The sequence below is a fragment of the Trichoderma asperellum genome, chromosome 2 (genome assembly GCF_020647865.1).
Source record: "Trichoderma asperellum chromosome 2, complete sequence".
Taxonomy (NCBI): domain Eukaryota; kingdom Fungi; phylum Ascomycota; class Sordariomycetes; order Hypocreales; family Hypocreaceae; genus Trichoderma; species Trichoderma asperellum.
In genome coordinates, this window is record NC_089416.1 from 4,798,122 (window position 1) to 4,816,159 (window position 18,038).

Genomic DNA, 18,038 nt, shown 5'->3' on the forward strand with positions numbered 1-18,038 from the left:
CTAGCTGCATACTATAAACAGCACGCTATTATTATAATCTTACAACTCAGAGATAATATAGGGATATAGTACATGAATAGAATAATGACTGCTATGTATTACCTATTTAATCTTTGAGCAAAAGGTATATGTCTTGTGCTCTCAATGTAGAGGGAGATATACTTATATCACTCATGGACCTTTTTCTATAGATACTTATAATGTTACTATAGTCTCTTTTGCAGACAATCAATTCCGAAAAATTTTATTGATAGAGTTATAAATAATTCAATTTGCGTGTCTAAATGTGAATGCAGATATTTTCTGTGAATTGACAAGCTTGATTTCCAACTTTCTTTATCGATCCGACGTCAAAAATATATTGGCTGTCGGAGCATGAAGTAGACCTGCCATTGCATACATGGGTGAAGATTAGGTTTTGTTGCTTATGATGGATAATAGCTGGAGCAGCCAGTTGGGCATCATACCTAGTTGGAAGCCGGACAAAGGGAAGAAACCGAATCCGTTACTAGAACTGCTCCGTTGAATCGGCGAGAAGGCGCATACTTACGCATACTTATTCGAAGAATAAATTGCTCAGGGTAATTGTATTGATTTGAAAATGTAGCGACCATCAGTATTTCGAGGCTGAGATGACGCTCGGTTTGTGACATTTAGATTAGCAAACACGTAGGCAGACTGAGGACTGTAACTCTAGATTTGTAGCAAGCTCAGAAATTGAACTTGAATGGATTGATGTACCTTATAAGGTTATCTGTAGCCTTGTACCAAAAACTCTTTATGGAAAAGACGGATGTGCACAATATCAAAATCACATTGGGCCTTGCTCTACTGAGCCTCATTGCTGAGAGAAGTATTATAAATCACTAATTATGGCTGGTTGTCAGTAATAACGGTGTAAACCATGCTCTGATACCAAGATATATGACGTATTTTGAATGCATAGCCGAATGCCCACATGCATGGTATGTTTGCAGTCTATTACTTGTTGTGGCGGACGGCCAAGATAGCCTCTATTCCACACTCACATGTCGTGGCAACATGATACAGGGATTTTATTAAGAAATCATGCATGCATTTGGAGCCCAAAACTCAATTCACTTTATTTTAAACCATTTTTATACCGTCATGCTCTCTCGTACATGGCTTGAACTTTTTCACTATGTTGACATCTTTTCAAATATCATAAGAATGAGTGCCCTATACCTGCGGCAGGCATGCAGCCACTAAGAAATGCAATCATGCCACGTCGTGAGGCTCTGTTATTTGCAGGGATTGGGCCCCGCAAATTGCTTCTGCGCTTGAGAGTTGGGCAGCTGTATTATTGGGTTAATGCATGCACATGCATATGCAAACGGTGCTGTTCGATGCTACAACACGTCACAGTACTGCGTCTAGCGAACTAAAAGCATATCTCAGTAGCTTTGATTAACAGCTCAAGTCTCTAGATACGTGACAGTGAGAAGATAATGTACAACTGGCAGAATTGGGTTGGAGTGCATTTCTGGACTCTGCAGAGCCGCAGCCTGATCGAACTCCCATCCATCCCTATTCCTCAATAATGGCCTATATCTTTTATAACTCGACATGAATAGTTCTAAGATATTCTATGATTCTCACAAGGATAACAATTTTTTTTTTCCTCTTTCAGTCGTTGCCTTTCATTTCAAGCAAACGCTTCTTGCAGCCAGAGAAAGAAATACCTACTTTAGTCACCATGTCCAAAGCAATCTCTATCCCACATAGTCGCGATGACTATACTGTTGGGTGGGTATGTGCGCTGCCAACAGAGCTTACAGCTGCGATATACATGCTCGATGAGAGACACTCAGACCTCAAACAGCCAAGGGGTGACTCCAATGCTTATATTCTTGGAAAGATGGGTGAACACAATGTTGTCATTGCGGGCCTGCCAAAGGGAGTAACCGGCAATACTAGTTCTGCAACAGTGGCGGCCAGGATGATATCTAGCTTTCCAAACATCAGAGTAGGGCTAATGGTGGGCATTGGTAGTGGTGTCCCCCAGAAGGTCCGGCTTGGAGATGTGGTCATCAGCGCTCCTGTTGAAGATCGACCTGGGGTGATCCAATGGGATATGGGCAGAGCAGAAGACAAGGGTTTCATTCAGACGGGATTCTTGAATCCTCCTGCAAAGCTACTCTTAAGCGCCCTGGCCAAGTTTGAGGCCGAACAGATAAAGGTCCATGCCAGTATGATGGAATATTTAGTCAAGCAAGTGCCCAAAGATTACTTCAAGTCACCACAGCCGAAGGATATTGCCTATGAATCAACATATCAGCATGTAGGCGGAAATGACTGCTGCCAATGCGACGACAATATGGCAATGAAGAGAGATTCGGGAGAGCGCCATGGGTTACATTATGGGCTTGTGGCATCAGGCAATCAAGTGATTAAGAGTGCTGAGCAGCGTGATAAGCTCTATCGCCAATTTGACGAAAATATCCTGTGCATTGAGACAGAAGCAGCCGGACTTATGAACGACTTTCCTTGCATCGTTATTCGAGGCATCAGCGATTATGCAGACTCACATACAAATGTGGCATGGCAAGAATACGCTGCCGCCGCGGCAGCAGCTTGCGCAAAGACATTCCTCGATGTCGTACCTGTGAGCGAGGTTGATAAATTGGAAGCTGTGAAAAGTAAATATATGTTTGGTATAATACACAAAAGTCTACACGGCTAACAGCTTGCTCTCTGCTAGGTCTTATTCCTCCCGGGATGATTGAAAGGACAGTGAACTCTTGGCTCTCATACTGGTTTTCTAAACCTCAGGATACTTCTCCTGGATCTGGTGAGTTGTTATTCTACTCGCTGTCTCTTTAACATAAGAAGTACTAATGGCCTGCGCTTCTTACGCGATAGCTGGCCCTAAAACAGCCAAAGAGACGAGTGTCAGCAAGGAACAGAGTGTAAGCAGCTCTCCGACGCTAGTTGATGAAGATATAAAGCTTTCAGCCGGTGGTCATGATTCTCAGCAAGAACATTTAAACAGTAGCGACGGAGTTCTGATTTCGACAACTCATCTGCCTTTGGAGCTACAACAATCGCATACATCTGGGCATCCAGACGCCAACACTGGGTTTAAACTTGGAGTCCAAGGCCCCAAACCCTTTTCCGAGCCATTTCTCCAAGAAACAGGAGTAAATGATGTGGGCGATATGGGGGATTTGAATAGTGATCCAAGTACTCCTCCTCCTCAATATGACGAGCAATTCGCCACCAGCAATGGAGCAATGGATTGGACCAATCAAGGAAACGTCACTCACAACTCTAGGCTTGGAGGGAACTATAACTTTCGAATATCGCTACTACAGAGTCCCCAGTACAGAAGCAGTCCAGCTTCGATGCCTTACTCTCTCAAGGCACCTCTCAGGGGAGAAGATAGGCCTATATGGAGCAATGGGTATAGTAGTAGCTACAACGGACATAATCAAGGAAAAGTTCCTATGGACAACGCCCGCCACCACCTTGGTATTTTGGCCGCCGCAAAAGTAACACATCGTCAGGCCCTAGGCCAAATCGCAGCAATTGGCTCGCTGTACGACGCACGCAAAGACCAAATCCTCTCTCAATCGGTATTTTTTGAGCCACTATCTAAAGATGCCGTCTGCAGAGATAGAGTGTTGTCCAAACAGTGTGAGATCAGGAGGTCTGGCTCACTAATGGAAACATTTGAGCAACTGGGTCTCTCTCCTGAACTGGGCCTTAGTTATCTCACTGGAACCGGCCCATACACAGCCAAAGGTAGCGCGGGCCACCTTGCTCAAAAAAGAACAAGTGATGCTGCGCAAGAAGTTTCTGTCGTTTGTAATGAGGTTACTATACACGACACACTTGGCTTCGGCACTGAAGAACTGCAAGAAATCGTGGACGAAGAAGTTCTACAAACAGAAGAGGCCACTCATGTCGTCACGGGAATCTGGTGGGGCACCAGAACTGCCATAACGTCTATCGCCTCTCCGGTTTGTTCCATCCCTGATGCCAAAGCGAAAGAAGCGCAGTTGGACTCGCAGGAACGTGTCGTCGAATATTTAGGCCAGCTTCTAACTGGAAAGGTCACTACGGCGTATACTGCTTTCAAAGAAATCTCCAAAAGCTTGACTTTTAGGGTGAACGCCGATATTGATCCAAGTAAACAGTCTGCTCGAATATCAGATTTTGATAGCGTCTGTGACTTTATTGGAGAGATTCCTGGTACTTTGAAAAGGGCTAGGGCAGGAAGTGGTGTCCGGATAATGTACGATTTGGTTCCAATCAAAGACTTTACCCAGATGATGAATCGAGAGCTTGAAAGAGAGGTTCAGATTGTTCAACCAACTGACCACGAGTATCAAAAGCGGGTATTATTCCTCTTTGAGAAGCTCTATGCGACAAGGGCCAATCTCAATAGCTATTTAAACGCCTTATCACAGCATGAGCTGTCGGTTCCAAAACAGCATATAGAGACTGCAAATACGAATAGCTTCCGACTGAATGACCTCGAAGACAGACTAAAGAGCGAGCTTTGTCAAGATCTTCCTCGCGCGCGAGATCCTAGCTTCAAAGGAAGGCTGAAGCTCATTAATCCGGAGTGGGAAGCTGATATCCGAGAATTCGAGTCTTTGACTTCACAATATGTAGCCAAAATGACTTTTGAAAGCCAGATTACGGCACTAGGAATCAAGTACATGTATCCTAAGGATACTGAGACAGCTTACTCTGAGCATGAGAGTGACATCTACACCCTCTACTACAGCGATGCTGCTATGGTTGCTCCAAGCTGGAAAGAGCATTACACTAAGTTCATGGAGCTCGCTCGCGCTAAAAACTCTGGGCATTTGGTCTATGTTGTCGACTGCGATTTCGAAGCTGGTCAAGAGCTGAGAGTCCCACGCATAGAGCTCCGAGAGAATGGTCAAATCATGACCAAAGATTTTGTGAAAGAACAACAAAGCTTCGCCGGGAAGTGTTTCGTCCGTGCTGCCACTCCAAGAGATATGGAAAAGCTGCCTGCTAAATTGCTCGACTCAATACGGAGAAGTGTCAAAATTCGCTGTCCTTGTGCAGCCGCAACAACAGGCGATTGTTTCTGTCGAATTTGCAAGAGAGCCATTTTCTATTTGAAAGATGATGATTATCTCTATTGCAATTGTGGTAGATATAAGCCCGCTAATGCAGCTTTTAAGTGTTTGGATCCGGCTCATGGGATCAGTTACCTCAAATATGAAGATTCTGAAATGCTTCTAGAGGCTTATGACTATCAAGAATTTGAGCAGCATAACATCTTAATATTGGGAGAGACGGGAGTCGGAAAGTCCACATTTATTAACGGATTCATGAATTACATGCTGTTCGAGACTCTAGACGAAGCATTAGAGGCTCCTGACTTGCACTGGGCCATTCCCTCTTCTTTCAAATACACTGAAATGAACAATAAGAAACTGAATACTTTTACTGTCACAGTTGGTGAAGAGACTAAAGCTCAGAAATATTCATTAGATGGAGAGTCAGCTACCCGAAGCTGCGTGATCTACGTTCTTCACATGAATGGCTTGACTCTCCGTCTAATCGACACTCCTGGTATTGGGGATACTCGGGGCCTCCAGCAGGACAAAGAAAATGTTAAAGGCATTCTACAAACGCTTAAATCAGTTGAAAAAATTAGCACAGTCCTGTTCCTCATTAAGCCCAACCTCTCTCGCCTTGGACAAGTATTTAACTTCTGCATGACAGAATTGCTTTCTCATCTCCACAAAGAGACGAATCAAAATATTGTATTTGGATTTACAAATTCTCGAAGCACAAATTATTCCCTGGGAGATACTGGAATTCCTCTTCAAAAATTGTTAACAGATAAAAAGACCGATATCACTGTTGGTTACGACAACACTTTCTTCTTTGATTCGGAAGGCTTTCGATACTTGGCAGCATACAAGACTATAAACAAAGAAATGAAGGAAAGAATTAATTTTGAAAAGAGTTTCCGGAATTCTGCTGAGGAGGCCCGGCGCCTCGTTAATAAGACAATACGAATGGTAGCTCACGAAGTCCGTAAAACATTGAGCTTGAGTGATACACGGCTATATATTGAGGGGCTTAAAACACCAATGATCTTGATCAACAAAATCGCCGATGAAGACCAAGAAGAAATTGAAAAGCACAAAAGCCATATTACAGAGTTTGGAATGTCAAATAGCGCGCTCGAAGACAAGCTAAAGATGACAATCCGAAAACCTGTCAAGAAGATGCTTCCAAGCCCGCGCACCGTCTGTACAGACGATGAATGCAGAACTGTAAACAGGGACGCGGCTGGCAAAGAACACGTCGTGTACAGGCAGATATGCCACGATCATTGTTATATCAAGACGACCAATGAGCTAATTGGGGCCCCGGAAATCTCTACCTGCGAGGCCTTTGACTACTCTTCCAAACCATGCAGAGAATGCGGTCACGAATGGGACAAGCACCAACACATCTCGTACAACCTCACAGTTGAAGAAGTAAAGGTTGACGACCCAAACATCTTGGAAATTTATAATAGTAACAAATCAAAGCTTGAAAAGGCCGAAGCGGCTATCGAATCTCTGTCACGAAAAAAGGAATTATTAGGAGAGCGCAAAGAGTTTATCAACCACTCGCTGGCCAGCTTTGGAGCTTATCTTGGCAGCACCGCCATGGTTAAGTACAATGATGCGACAATCACTTACCTCGACTATCTCATCGACAACGCCAAGAAGGAGGGCAGCGTTGATAGCCAGCGACAACTTGAAGAGCAGCGCCGGATATACAAAGAGCAGTATGATGAAATCACAAAGGGCAACCCGAAACTAGATCTGCCACCCAAGGTACCAAGTTATGCCGAAATCATGGACATCATACTCCAGCTCGACGAAATAGAGGTGAATGGTAGCCGGATCAAAGATCTGGTGGAAGAGAAGATGGATAATCCACCGCTTTATTGCAACACAGTCACGCTTTCACTTGAAACGGCGAGTAAGGAAGTTGATTCATTTGCGTGGATCGAACAACCGCCTCCTCGGAGCTCCTGTGCGCATTCGTCCACCCGAGAAAAGAAACAAAGAAAGAAGACCCGCTCTTTGAGTCAAACCCCTAGGACAGAGATGGCCAAAGTAGAGTCAACGCCCAAAGATGAGGGTTTTTTGAGTTAAATGGGAAGAACCTGAACGGAACTCCATGCATTTCAACAGCATCATGTCGCTGTACACTAGGGCTACGCGCTCTTTTTATTTTATTTTCACTCTTGTCCCCGTCTATTTATCACTCTTTTTGTCTGTGTCTACATTCATTTGCTTCCTTTTGTCTCTTCCCATTTGTTTGAGTCATTCGCCTCTCTTTTTCCCCCTTCCACCTCCTTTCTTTTCCCGTCGGGCACAAGTTGACGGAGCTGCTGCGCCTCCGACGTTTTGGACGGCTAGCCCAAGGCGGTACGGCTATGCTCTCTACGAAATGAAGGTGACCACACCGCTCTGGGTCTCTCATCATAGCTATCGAATCAAATCTCTTTAATTATAAATGCCGTTGTCATTTTTTCAGCCACGAAAAGATGCCACTCCGCCACCAACAACTCACTCTGCTTGTCTAAGGCATAATAATGGCAGGGCGTCAAGGAATAGCGCCGGAGGCGGCGGCCCACTAAAGATTTGCGCTTAGACTCCAATTAGCGGCTTTACTTTCACCGAAACTGGAAACTTGTAAAGAGGAAATGACAGCGAAAGAAATTAATACTTGTGAATGAATGCAGCTACCATTGCGAATGTGACATGAGAGAAAGCGTTTTTATTTTAATCTTTAACAAGACTATACGCTTGTTGACACCATCCTTGGAGCAATTTATAGAGGATATGGAGGAGAATATTTGGAGTAAAGTCGGACTTGGAGCCACCAGGTCTCAGTGAAATTGAGCCGAACAGTTCATGCCACTATTGGTTCAGCATGAGACTCTCTTAGCTGAAGCTTAGGTACATGCAGTGAGATTGAATCTAGAGGAGTAACCACCTACACACAGTCATCAATATGTGCGCGTGGATATCATAGCGCCGCTACATAGATGTAGGCATACAAAACGTGTCGAACAAACCACCATCTCCGACCAGGCTCACTGCTATCCGTAATATACACCGCCAGTTCTTCATCATCTTAACACGGGGCTACGGATAATTGACTTCCTACAAGGCTGATGGAGCTTCATTTAGGCAAAGCCAATCGAGTTGGGTATTTTCGTTGCTGGGAAAAGTCATATCTGACCCTGTTCTGGGCTTGAACGGCGGGAGTTGGGCATAGCCGTTCAACTCGACGGTTCACCGCCAAATTGTCTTCAAGGCGACTGGATACCAGGCAGCATCTCCAGTCAACGTGGCCAAGCCGCACAATTAAATATTAATGCATAGCGGATAGAGACTGCCTTGCCATTTCAATTCAATAGATTGTGATTACGGATATCGCTTTTGCGCAGTTGCGCAGTTGCGCAAGCCTTGGACCCACTCCTCATAGCAGGGCTGCAACTGCGCAACTGCGCAAATGCGCAAATGCGCAAATGCGCAACTGGAGCAAGATAAATGAGCCGCAAAATATCGTTGGCATTCTTAATCTTTCAGCGTATCAGAATTTTACACCCTCAGATCAAATTTTCCAATTGGAGTCTTGTTATTGCGTCAATTTTGCCTCGTAACCTCGTTGAGGAAGCACTCTTCTCGTCTTAGCAGAGCAAATCTCCAATGCAGCGATACCTGGCTCAGACTCCTCAAGATGATGCGGGAACGTATGCTCGGCTGGTGCGAGTTCGGGAGTATCCATTCGAGGATAGAGGTTACGCATCTATCATTATTCACTGCATCCTGGCCCAAGAAAAAATTGCGCAGCTTGAAAAGCCTCTGATAGAAGAAGCCAATGCTTCTCTCGATTGTCCTCAGCTCACTACCTGTTGCCCCTTTATTGCTTCTAGCAAATTATCTTGGGCATACCATATTCATTTCGGCCATCTCAAGTTGGAATTCCATCCGCACCATATCAAGTCGTCTGAGACTCTATATGCAAATGAAAAATGGCAACATCAAAAGAGCATATCTTGTTCGGCCCCAGGATGCTCTATGACATTCTTTGGAGTTGATGCGCTATATCAATGGCTGGATCATATTAGCGTACACATGGAGCAGCTTGCCACTCCTCGCGATCCGCAGGCCACATCTAAGGCTGCGAAAGGCAGCGTTAAGCCCCTTCAATTGCCAAACGATTCCGATACTAGAATCACCCACGAATACGAGCCCAATGGGCAGCTCATCTTGCAGGAATCCCTTTGCGAGCTGCTGCAGCGCTCTAGTCTTGAGGACGATCCTACGAGCACTGATCAGCCAGAAAGTCGCCGAACTTTCTCCCCCACGTCCCCAACAGCCATCTCGGACTACGCACAAACCGCTGAAGGAAACCTCATAGTCAATTCCGGAATGAACAATCATTATTCGAATCAGAATTATTTAGAAAGCCAGCTACTGCCTCGCCGTTTGGCTCGAGATGTAGCTTATTCCTTCAACAATCATCCACAAATGGAACAACAAGAACAAGAACATCATTCAAATATTTCAGATTACTCATCTATATCTTCATTTTCGTCTTTCGAAGAGATATTTTCGCTCAAAAACTCATCTAACAATGATACCAATTCGGTCTCAATCCTCATTAGGGGGGATGATGAAGAAGCAGTTTTATATAACGCCGAGGCGGAACAAGTTTCCCGCTCAGATTTGGTTAATGAGTTTGCACGGTTTACTATGTCATGGTTTATAGCCTGGACTGCAAATCGGCGAAACAATATGGACTCCAATTCACACGATCAAGAGATTCAAGCTTATGAAGGACAGAAAAGCGGCCGATGCGAATGTGGAAATAGGCGGAAACGTACTAGAGAAAATGGCCATGGCGGAAGGAACAAAAAACAACAAAAAAGAGATGACAGCGATGAAGAAGATGATCATGACGATAACAAACGCAATATTCCCTCTATTGCAAAGAGTATACCCAACAAAGACCCAAAAGACTTGGCCTGCCCATTTTTCCAGAGGGACCAATCAAGTTTTGGGCATGGCAGATGGAAACTATGCGCCCATGGCTCATGGAAAAACTATCATAGAGTCAGGTCGGTGCATATCTGCCATGAGAAGTAAAAGAGAAGAAAGAGATATTAACAAATGACTTTTCTAGAGAACATGTATATCGTAAGCACATACTTCCAGAGTATCACTGCGACAGATGCTTCGAAGATCTCAGAGATGCTCAGACTTTACTACAGCATCAAAGTCCATTACAGTGCGAACAAACAGCGCTTCTATATGCAACGGCAGATCGAATCTCTCAGCTAAAGATGCCAATGAAACGGGGAATTGAAGAATGTGAAAAATGGGAAAATATGTATCGCATATTGTTTCCTAGAGATACTCATATCCCTAGCCCATGTGTGTGTTATTATCTCCCTGGCTATAGCTGGTTTGCTAACTAACCAATGACCCTAATAGTTAAAGAGCAGCCATTTTACATCACTGAAGAAATGAGAGTCTTGGCCGCAGAAATTGAACGGATTTGCAACTCTTCGTTTTCGGATCCTCGCGCACAAATGGAGCAAATCAGGGGTATCGCTGAACAGACAATACGGAACAATGCAACCAGTACAGACATTGGGGCACCTGGATATGTTGGGACACCAAATGTTCCATCTACTCATGAATCAATCATGGAGTACAGGGGGCTATCTGGATTAGTCATGGGCGATTTACTTGCTGAAGATCTAATTCCAGCACTTGGCGGCCAAGATAACCCCGCATCTCATACATTGGAGTCACCTAATAATATGGATACTTATTTTTTGGGAAATTATTTCCAAGTGGGCGATGCACCTTACGCTGAACAATTATTTTTTGCAAGAGATACTTCAGACGATCAAGATATATCTCAAACAGGAGGCACGCCTAATGGTACCGATGAACCATCATTGTGGAGATGACGGATGTTCATTTCGGTACCGGTATAGCCAGAAATAGTTTGCAAAACAGATCATTTGGATGGGGTTCATATTCGACCATATTATTGGCCATATGTCATAGGGCGAACTCTTATGGCATGCCCCTTCCTGTTTACTAGGCGCTAACGCTAGGTATCGTTTACGATGTGACGAATTCTATAAAATTGTTATATTGAGGATACGGAGATATTTGAGATTACGGTAGAGGTATCTGTGGTAAAAAAAAAAAAATGATCCTTATCTGGGAAGTTAGATTGTTTCATAATATACTAGTCGAAGAATACATGCATCAAAGGTTTTAATACACACTTAAAGATATAAAGGCTCTATTTGCATCATACTGTCAAATTTGTTGACGACTATATTTAAATTAAATATCAACTTCACGTTAATCTTCTACCTTGGAATAACATAGTCTATTTCCTGACTATCTTATAATCCCCTAGGGCTCGCCAACTTACACATGAAATATCATTATCACCTCTCCGGGTACGGCAGAGACATGGCTGCGTAGGCTGAGTAGTTTAATGGTCGCTACATCCGACTTGGTTTTCGCGGATACACTTAGAGCTTTGACTGCTATGATTAGCCATCCTACCATGCCAGATAGCGCTACATATATATCTATTATCAGATGGCTATAATGATGAGCAAATACACCTCAATAATACCAATTTAGACATGGACACCCCGCATAGCAGAGAATAACGCGCTTCCTTAACTAGCTCCCGAGCCGTAGCACAGCCCCACCTTCCGAAATAGGCAATGGAAACTTCCAGCCATTTCTACAAGCAGCGATTCAATCCATCACCACTTCTAGAACGTAGTGGTCGGTTCTCATTACATCTTTGAACAATGGAGACATGCTGCACTACGAACGAACCCTCAAGTATAAAGAAGTTGTTTGAACCCTTCTTGCCTCCAATATTCTCATCTTCAGTCAACACACACAAACAGTCACGAGAAAAGGCAACGCTTCAATCCACTATATTAATACCTGCCCCGAGAATTATAAACTATCTCATTAAATAATCCAAAATGGTCTTCTTCCAGCGCAACCTTTACACTCCCGAGAGCTCTTTCACTCCTCTCTTCCGTCTGCTTGACGATTTTGACAATTACTCCCGTCAAGGCAGTGGCGCACAACATGCTAGTCATCGCGCAGTCGCACACTGGCAGCCCAAATTTGATGTCCGCGAAACGGGAGAGGCTTACGAGCTACACGGCGAACTCCCTGGCTTGAACAAGCAAGACGTTCACATCGAATTCACCGATCCTCAAACCCTACACATCAGAGGAAAAGTTGAGCGCACTTACACAGCTGGTACTCCTCCTACCGATGCTATAGAGGATGCTTCAATGAGTGGCGCAATTACCGAGTCTGCAGAGCAAGAACGCCCCAAGTCTCCTCATCAAGCCACCGTCGAAGATGAGCTAGAAGATGGAGCGACTACGAATACCACCACTGCTGCCTCCGAAATTGAGGTTGCCAAGGCTGCGCCAACCAAGCAGAAACCTACCGACACTGCCAAATACTGGCTCAGTGAGCGCAGTGTTGGGGAATTTTCTCGCACCTTCAATTTCCCTACTCGACTCAACCAGGACGGTGTGACAGCCAGCTTCAAAGACGGCATCCTTAACGTTGTCGTCCCTAAGGCGGCTAAGCACGAACCTCGTCGCATCGCAGTGTTCTAAATAAACTTCTCAGAAAACCATGTTTGTTTAATTTCTTCTCATCTCTTTTTTTTTTCTATCCCTACCCAAATTCAAGCATATTTTGGGCTATTTCACTCTTTCTCTCTTTGTTTTATGAAAGAACGACAATCGCATGCACGGGGCGTTTGGAATTGAGTTTGTGGAGCAGATACATATACCTTTCTTCACTATCAGGGTAGCAGATATAATGGCAAATCGGGCATTAGCGGTGTTGATGAGATAGAAAATTTTATTGTTCTATATTCATAACCTTATATTTAATAAAAAGACAATAATTTAAAAAAAAAAATATTATCATTATAATGGCGTGTCTACTTAGTATCGATCGGCTCCAGATATGAATACGTAATTAATAGATCGCATCCAGGTGACCATATGAAGAACTCTCAGAATTGTAGTGTCGCACCTTGGCCGTTCTCTATGATGTTGAGGAGAAAGCAGCAGAAGTTAGGGGTCGATGTTAGTACTGTAAATGATATGGACAAGACACTACTTATTCTGGCCGCCCATCTCAGAGACTATTACTTGAGCACGGGGCAGACGCTACAATATGTAACGAACTTGGTCAAACTGCAGAAGATTGGTCACATATTGGCGGGCATCTCGAGATAGCAAACTTGGTTAGCGAACAGACAGCATGCACAAGTCCGGAATCTGTAAACGGATATGAGAGGGCCAGTGGGAAATAGATATATATAAATCCACTGGATATTAATTAATATTCTTCGCTGATTCACCTTGCTCATCCATCACATCTTCTACTACCACTCTGTATTTACTTGTTTTCTCCGACCACCACATCTTCCGGGTCCACTCTCTTCCCACCCAACTTCCATATGCTCCCATCCAGCGCTGACCTTCTTGCCCACTGTGTCACTACCTCAAGTGGCGAGTCGTCCACGTAAAAGGATAATGGCACCTCGAATGCTTCCACCGTCATCTTTTCTTCCGGATCAATCTCCTGCCACTTCTCCGTTCTCACTGTGCCAAGTTCATAAGCCAAATCCATGAGTACAATCTTGATATCCCTCTTCAACCTCACATCTTCTGGTGGCAGCTTGTGAAAATATTCATCCTTGATATTTACTGCATCCAGGTGAACTGGCCGTGCCAAGACCACATGCTCCAATTTCGGCAGCGTAGCAATGTCCCACCAAAGCCAGTGGCTATCAACAGGAGCACCGAATAACACCATGCGTTTGAGCTCTGGCCACAGCCGCCACACATCCGTATGCGAGTTTGAAACACTGAGCATGGGGTACTCCTCCAGGCATGTAAACTCTTCCAGCTTGTGGAGTTTCTCAAATCCATCTCTCAGCGTCTGCCGCACGCTCAAGTGATCTTCCATTGGATCCAGGCTCGCAAACGGCATCTGCACCACCAGCCGCCGCAGCGTCTCAGACACCTCGCAGAACAATTCTCGCACCCATTGCGCCGTCGGTAGATCATCCAGCGTATCCCTAAATGGAGCTATGTACAGCTCTGAGATGTGCTGCAACGAAAGGACAGGCGGCAGGCTTGGCACCAGGCGCGGCATGCAGAGCAGGATATTTGCTAGCCGCCGGCTCGAGTCAATGAACATGCACCGTTGTCGCAGCAGCCGCGTCGCTTGCGCATGTGTCGCCCGCGATACCTTCGTCAACGCCAGCAGCGTCCGAGTCGTGGTGTTTGATGCGGGGAAGAGCAGATGCGGGTTTGGCGGCATAACAGCCTCAACAATGAGGAGAAGCAGCTCGGGTGGTAGAGTAGGCGATGACATCATGTTCGTTGATCTCAGCGTGTAAGTTGATTTCTTTGGATGCTGATTTGGGCTGGCAGAGCAGAGTTGACAAGGCAACAGCTCCATCGGGTGCAAATTGAGAGTTGCATTTTTTAGTAGAAAGCTGGGCGGACGATCCAAAGAAATAGAAAATCCCAATGTTTTCAGCTCTTCGCTCGTGACCGAGTTGTGTGACGGCGCAGCTCCGCATGAACTCTCGTTGGTCCCAACATGGTAGCTGAACTTTAAGTTGCTTCCAGGCACGGAGTATCTACGGAGTAAGGAGTACTTATCAAAGTAGCCAGGGTCATCAAAGAAGGGAGACTGTGTAATAATAGTATTACTACTACTTCAAGCCATAAACGCCGAAATATAAGCCTAAAGGGGCATTTTCCAAATAATAGTGCTCTATCTATACACTATTTGTCAATAGTCATTTAGTTAGTATATCTCTCTATATATATCTGGTAAACTATCCCGGGTCAACCATTGCCAGTAATAGTATAAGTGTAATACGGGGCTAAATAAGCACTAGTAGTATATATTGCACCAACAGTTCTATATTACTATCATTTTGTACACGTGCCACATTTGTATCTGTTTAAAACAGGGTGGTATTAAAGGCTATATTACCAAAACAATATATTAATATAATATATTACAGCTTATATAACCGCTTATTTTACATAGCATACTCCAAATTGTTGCTATTTAAGCTATTTGCTTTTATAATTTAGGTAAAAAAAAAAAGAAAAAACTAAAAAAAAATTAAATACTATAGTTTAAAATAAAAATATAATTACTTGTACAAAAGAAAAAGCTACAGGCAATATTTAAGTTACTTTTTATTACTTATATACTAATAATAAAGTAGAAATTAATATAATACTTATTTTCCTTGGGTTAATTATACTCCAACTATATATCCTAATAGTATAGACCTAATTGGGGCTTTTATATTCCTTGAGCTCGGAATAGCCTAATGCTTATCCACGCGTAGCCCGGATCTATAATCGGTAATTTAGGATTCAATCCTGCCGAGACTAGTAAAAGCTATTGTCAGCGCTAATATATATATATTTCAGCTGCTCTTAGAACAGCCGTTAGTTTAACTGCCAGGGTAACTTGATTGCCTATTGTGGATCTAACAGTATACACAGAAGCGTTGTATTACAGTCTAACCTTCCATAATAAGTGTAGTCTTTCTATGAGCTAATAGGCTTTGCATAGAAGATCCTATACTTGTAATCATTATCTAAATTATTTTCATATTATAGGATAACTTTGTATTAGGTCTTTGTATATAATATATAATACTCCATGTAAAGAATATTCACAGGGATTTTACTGTCAATGTCCTCTCCTTCAACAATGCCGTGGCTTTAATGGCGTCAAATACGGCGTTGATGCCAGTCACGAAAACACGGAATAAAACTCACTCTAAAAAATCCCAAAAAGACGTGCATCCTCATCAAATATCCGGCTCTCAGACTCTCCTTTGTCGGAGAATGGGGTATCGCTATATGCTACCCACCCTTCAGTCTGCTTTCCGCTGTCCGGCTTTTGTCTCTTGCCTCTTTTCATTTCTTCAGCAGTCCCCATGTTAATTGTTTCTCGGAATCCCCGTATCGTGGCGGCGGTCCATCCAGCGGTCCATCGGAAGGTATCTACGATCTTGCCATTATAGAAAAGTCATTTCTTTCAGCCAGGCTTCTTGGATTTCTCAACTCACACATCTGGTGATATTTTCGTCTTCATTTTCTAAGACGCAAGGATCAACGCAATATCCTACATACCTTACTCCCTTCTTCAAGGATATCTCAATTGTTTACTACGCTCAATTTTGGAGTGTAGACTAATGACGGTGTAGGGCTGACTTTAAGGTTTTTGCTTTATTTGATCGTCTCTTTCTCACAGATCTCCAAATCCATTTTGATAAGCGCCCAATCAAGAATTACAGAGGAATTCATTTCCGCAACACTTTGACCAGAGGTATGGGTGCATATACCGATATTCCAGAGTTCTTTTTTTAGCGTATCCAATATCCGACGGAGTTTTTATTTGGGTTTTATCGCGCCGTTTTAGAATCTCTTGCTGTTTTATATTTTTATTGAGCAGTTTATTGTAATTTGTCATATTTTAGAATTTTCTTGGCCTAGGAGTAATGATTTCGTTTTCGGTCCATATCTTGTCGGGTCCGGATCTACAAGCAACATTAGCACATACTTCCTCTTTTACTTACGTTTCTTTCATTAACTTACGCGGTTTCTCGTCCTCAACATTGAAATTTCTCATGTGGTTGTTATTTAAGCCACTTAGTACTTTCCACACTCCCCTACTTATAATGGTAGTAAAATCCCATGTCGGTGATACCCAATAGAGATAACTCACCACTGTATCTGTTGACTTGTCCGTTATCTCCAAATTCTCTCTAAGCATTCCATATCCCTTGTTTTGGAAACCTCTAATGTTGCAATTCCGCCCGAGGGCGTAGGGTAGAGATGCATGGTCAGTAGCATCGCTATTATCCAGATGGGTAAAAGACGCCCATTTGAGCTTTGAGTTAGTTTTAAATTCTTCGAGAATCTTTAGATGTAGGGCTTTTATTGGAGTAGTCAGATATTTGTTTACCACCGGTAAATGCTATATGGCATGAGACATGGGTCCATAAATCCAGTGTAGATTGCTTACATCCTCTCATTTTGTCTATTCTTTCCTTCGTTTGCGCAATTTCCTAAACTACAAACCACTTGGTAGATACTACTCTTTATACGATATTGTGTAAACCATTTTGTAAATTTGTTTTACAACGTCTCGGCTACTGCATATGGCTTATATATACTGCTCTATTACTCAATACCTGGGTTATGTACTGTATATATTATAATAAATTATAGGTAGCTGGTTTAATATGTAATAGAGCATAATATAAAGTATTAAAGTATTACTCATATTATATAACTATTTTTTGTATATTATATATATAATTAAAATTTAAATATTATTTAGTAAATATGTATATATATTATAATTCTTTAAGAATGCTTTATATATATATTTTTATTATAATTAAATACAAAATACCTTTGTTTATATATATATATATATAAAATATTTAATATAGTATAAATTATTACTTGAAATTATTTATTTAATATTAATATATTTATAATTAATGTTTCTTTCATAAAGTAATTGTTCTAATGCTCTAAGGTTAATATATAAATCTATAAGTTAGAGCATTAATTTTTTTTTAATTATACCTACATTCTTGACCGCTAAGCAAACAATATTAATATTAATTTTCCGATTTGTAAGCTAGCTTATCTGTAGGATCTCACTAAGATCCTTTTAATTTGTTATAAATATTACTAGTGCATTAGTAGATATATAATATCTCACGCTAATATATACAATCCTTGCGGTTACGGAGAAAACCTAAGGCTCTAGCATTCCATCGCCTATCTATTCAGGGGCTTAGTCGATGTCTAAACACCGATTTACTTCCTATTCATCAGAAATAGCGGCCGCACG

At 42.7% G+C, this 18,038-nt stretch overlaps 5 protein-coding genes across 5 annotated transcripts; 4 read left to right on the forward strand and 1 right to left on the reverse strand.

Moving 5' to 3' along the window:
• Window positions 1-1,717: 1,717 nt before the first annotated feature.
• TrAFT101_003881 (uncharacterized protein) lies at window positions 1,718-7,169 on the forward strand (the record flags this gene model as incomplete). Its single annotated transcript, XM_024898962.2, has 3 exons — window positions 1,718-2,660; window positions 2,723-2,812; window positions 2,884-7,169. 3 exons carry the CDS (start codon window positions 1,718-1,720, stop codon window positions 7,167-7,169), a joined length of 5,319 nt encoding a protein of 1,772 aa, XP_024766350.2.
• Window positions 7,170-7,194: 25 nt separating this feature from the next.
• Window positions 7,195-7,527, forward strand: TrAFT101_003882 (uncharacterized protein; the record flags this gene model as incomplete). Its single annotated transcript, XM_066127016.1, has 1 exon — window positions 7,195-7,527. The coding sequence occupies one exon, from the start codon at window positions 7,195-7,197 to the stop codon at window positions 7,525-7,527; it is 333 nt and encodes a 110-aa protein (XP_065983124.1).
• Window positions 7,528-8,689: 1,162 nt separating this feature from the next.
• TrAFT101_003883 (uncharacterized protein) lies at window positions 8,690-11,352 on the forward strand. The gene is made up of 3 exons (XM_024903146.2): window positions 8,690-10,150; window positions 10,216-10,466; window positions 10,527-11,352. Exons 1-3 carry the CDS (start codon window positions 8,736-8,738, stop codon window positions 11,009-11,011), a joined length of 2,151 nt encoding a protein of 716 aa, XP_024766348.2. The 5' UTR covers window positions 8,690-8,735; the 3' UTR covers window positions 11,012-11,352.
• A 715-nt stretch (window positions 11,353-12,067) lies between these two features.
• TrAFT101_003884 (uncharacterized protein) lies at window positions 12,068-12,724 on the forward strand (the record flags this gene model as incomplete). The annotated part of the gene is made up of 1 exon (XM_024907300.2): window positions 12,068-12,724. The coding sequence occupies one exon, from the start codon at window positions 12,068-12,070 to the stop codon at window positions 12,722-12,724; it is 657 nt and encodes a 218-aa protein (XP_024766347.1).
• A 702-nt stretch (window positions 12,725-13,426) lies between these two features.
• Window positions 13,427-14,695, reverse strand: TrAFT101_003885 (uncharacterized protein). The gene has a single exon (XM_024907299.2). It carries the CDS (start codon window positions 14,589-14,591, stop codon window positions 13,521-13,523), a length of 1,071 nt encoding a protein of 356 aa, XP_024766346.2. The 5' UTR covers window positions 14,592-14,695; the 3' UTR covers window positions 13,427-13,520.
• Between the last annotated feature and the right edge of the window lie 3,343 nt (window positions 14,696-18,038).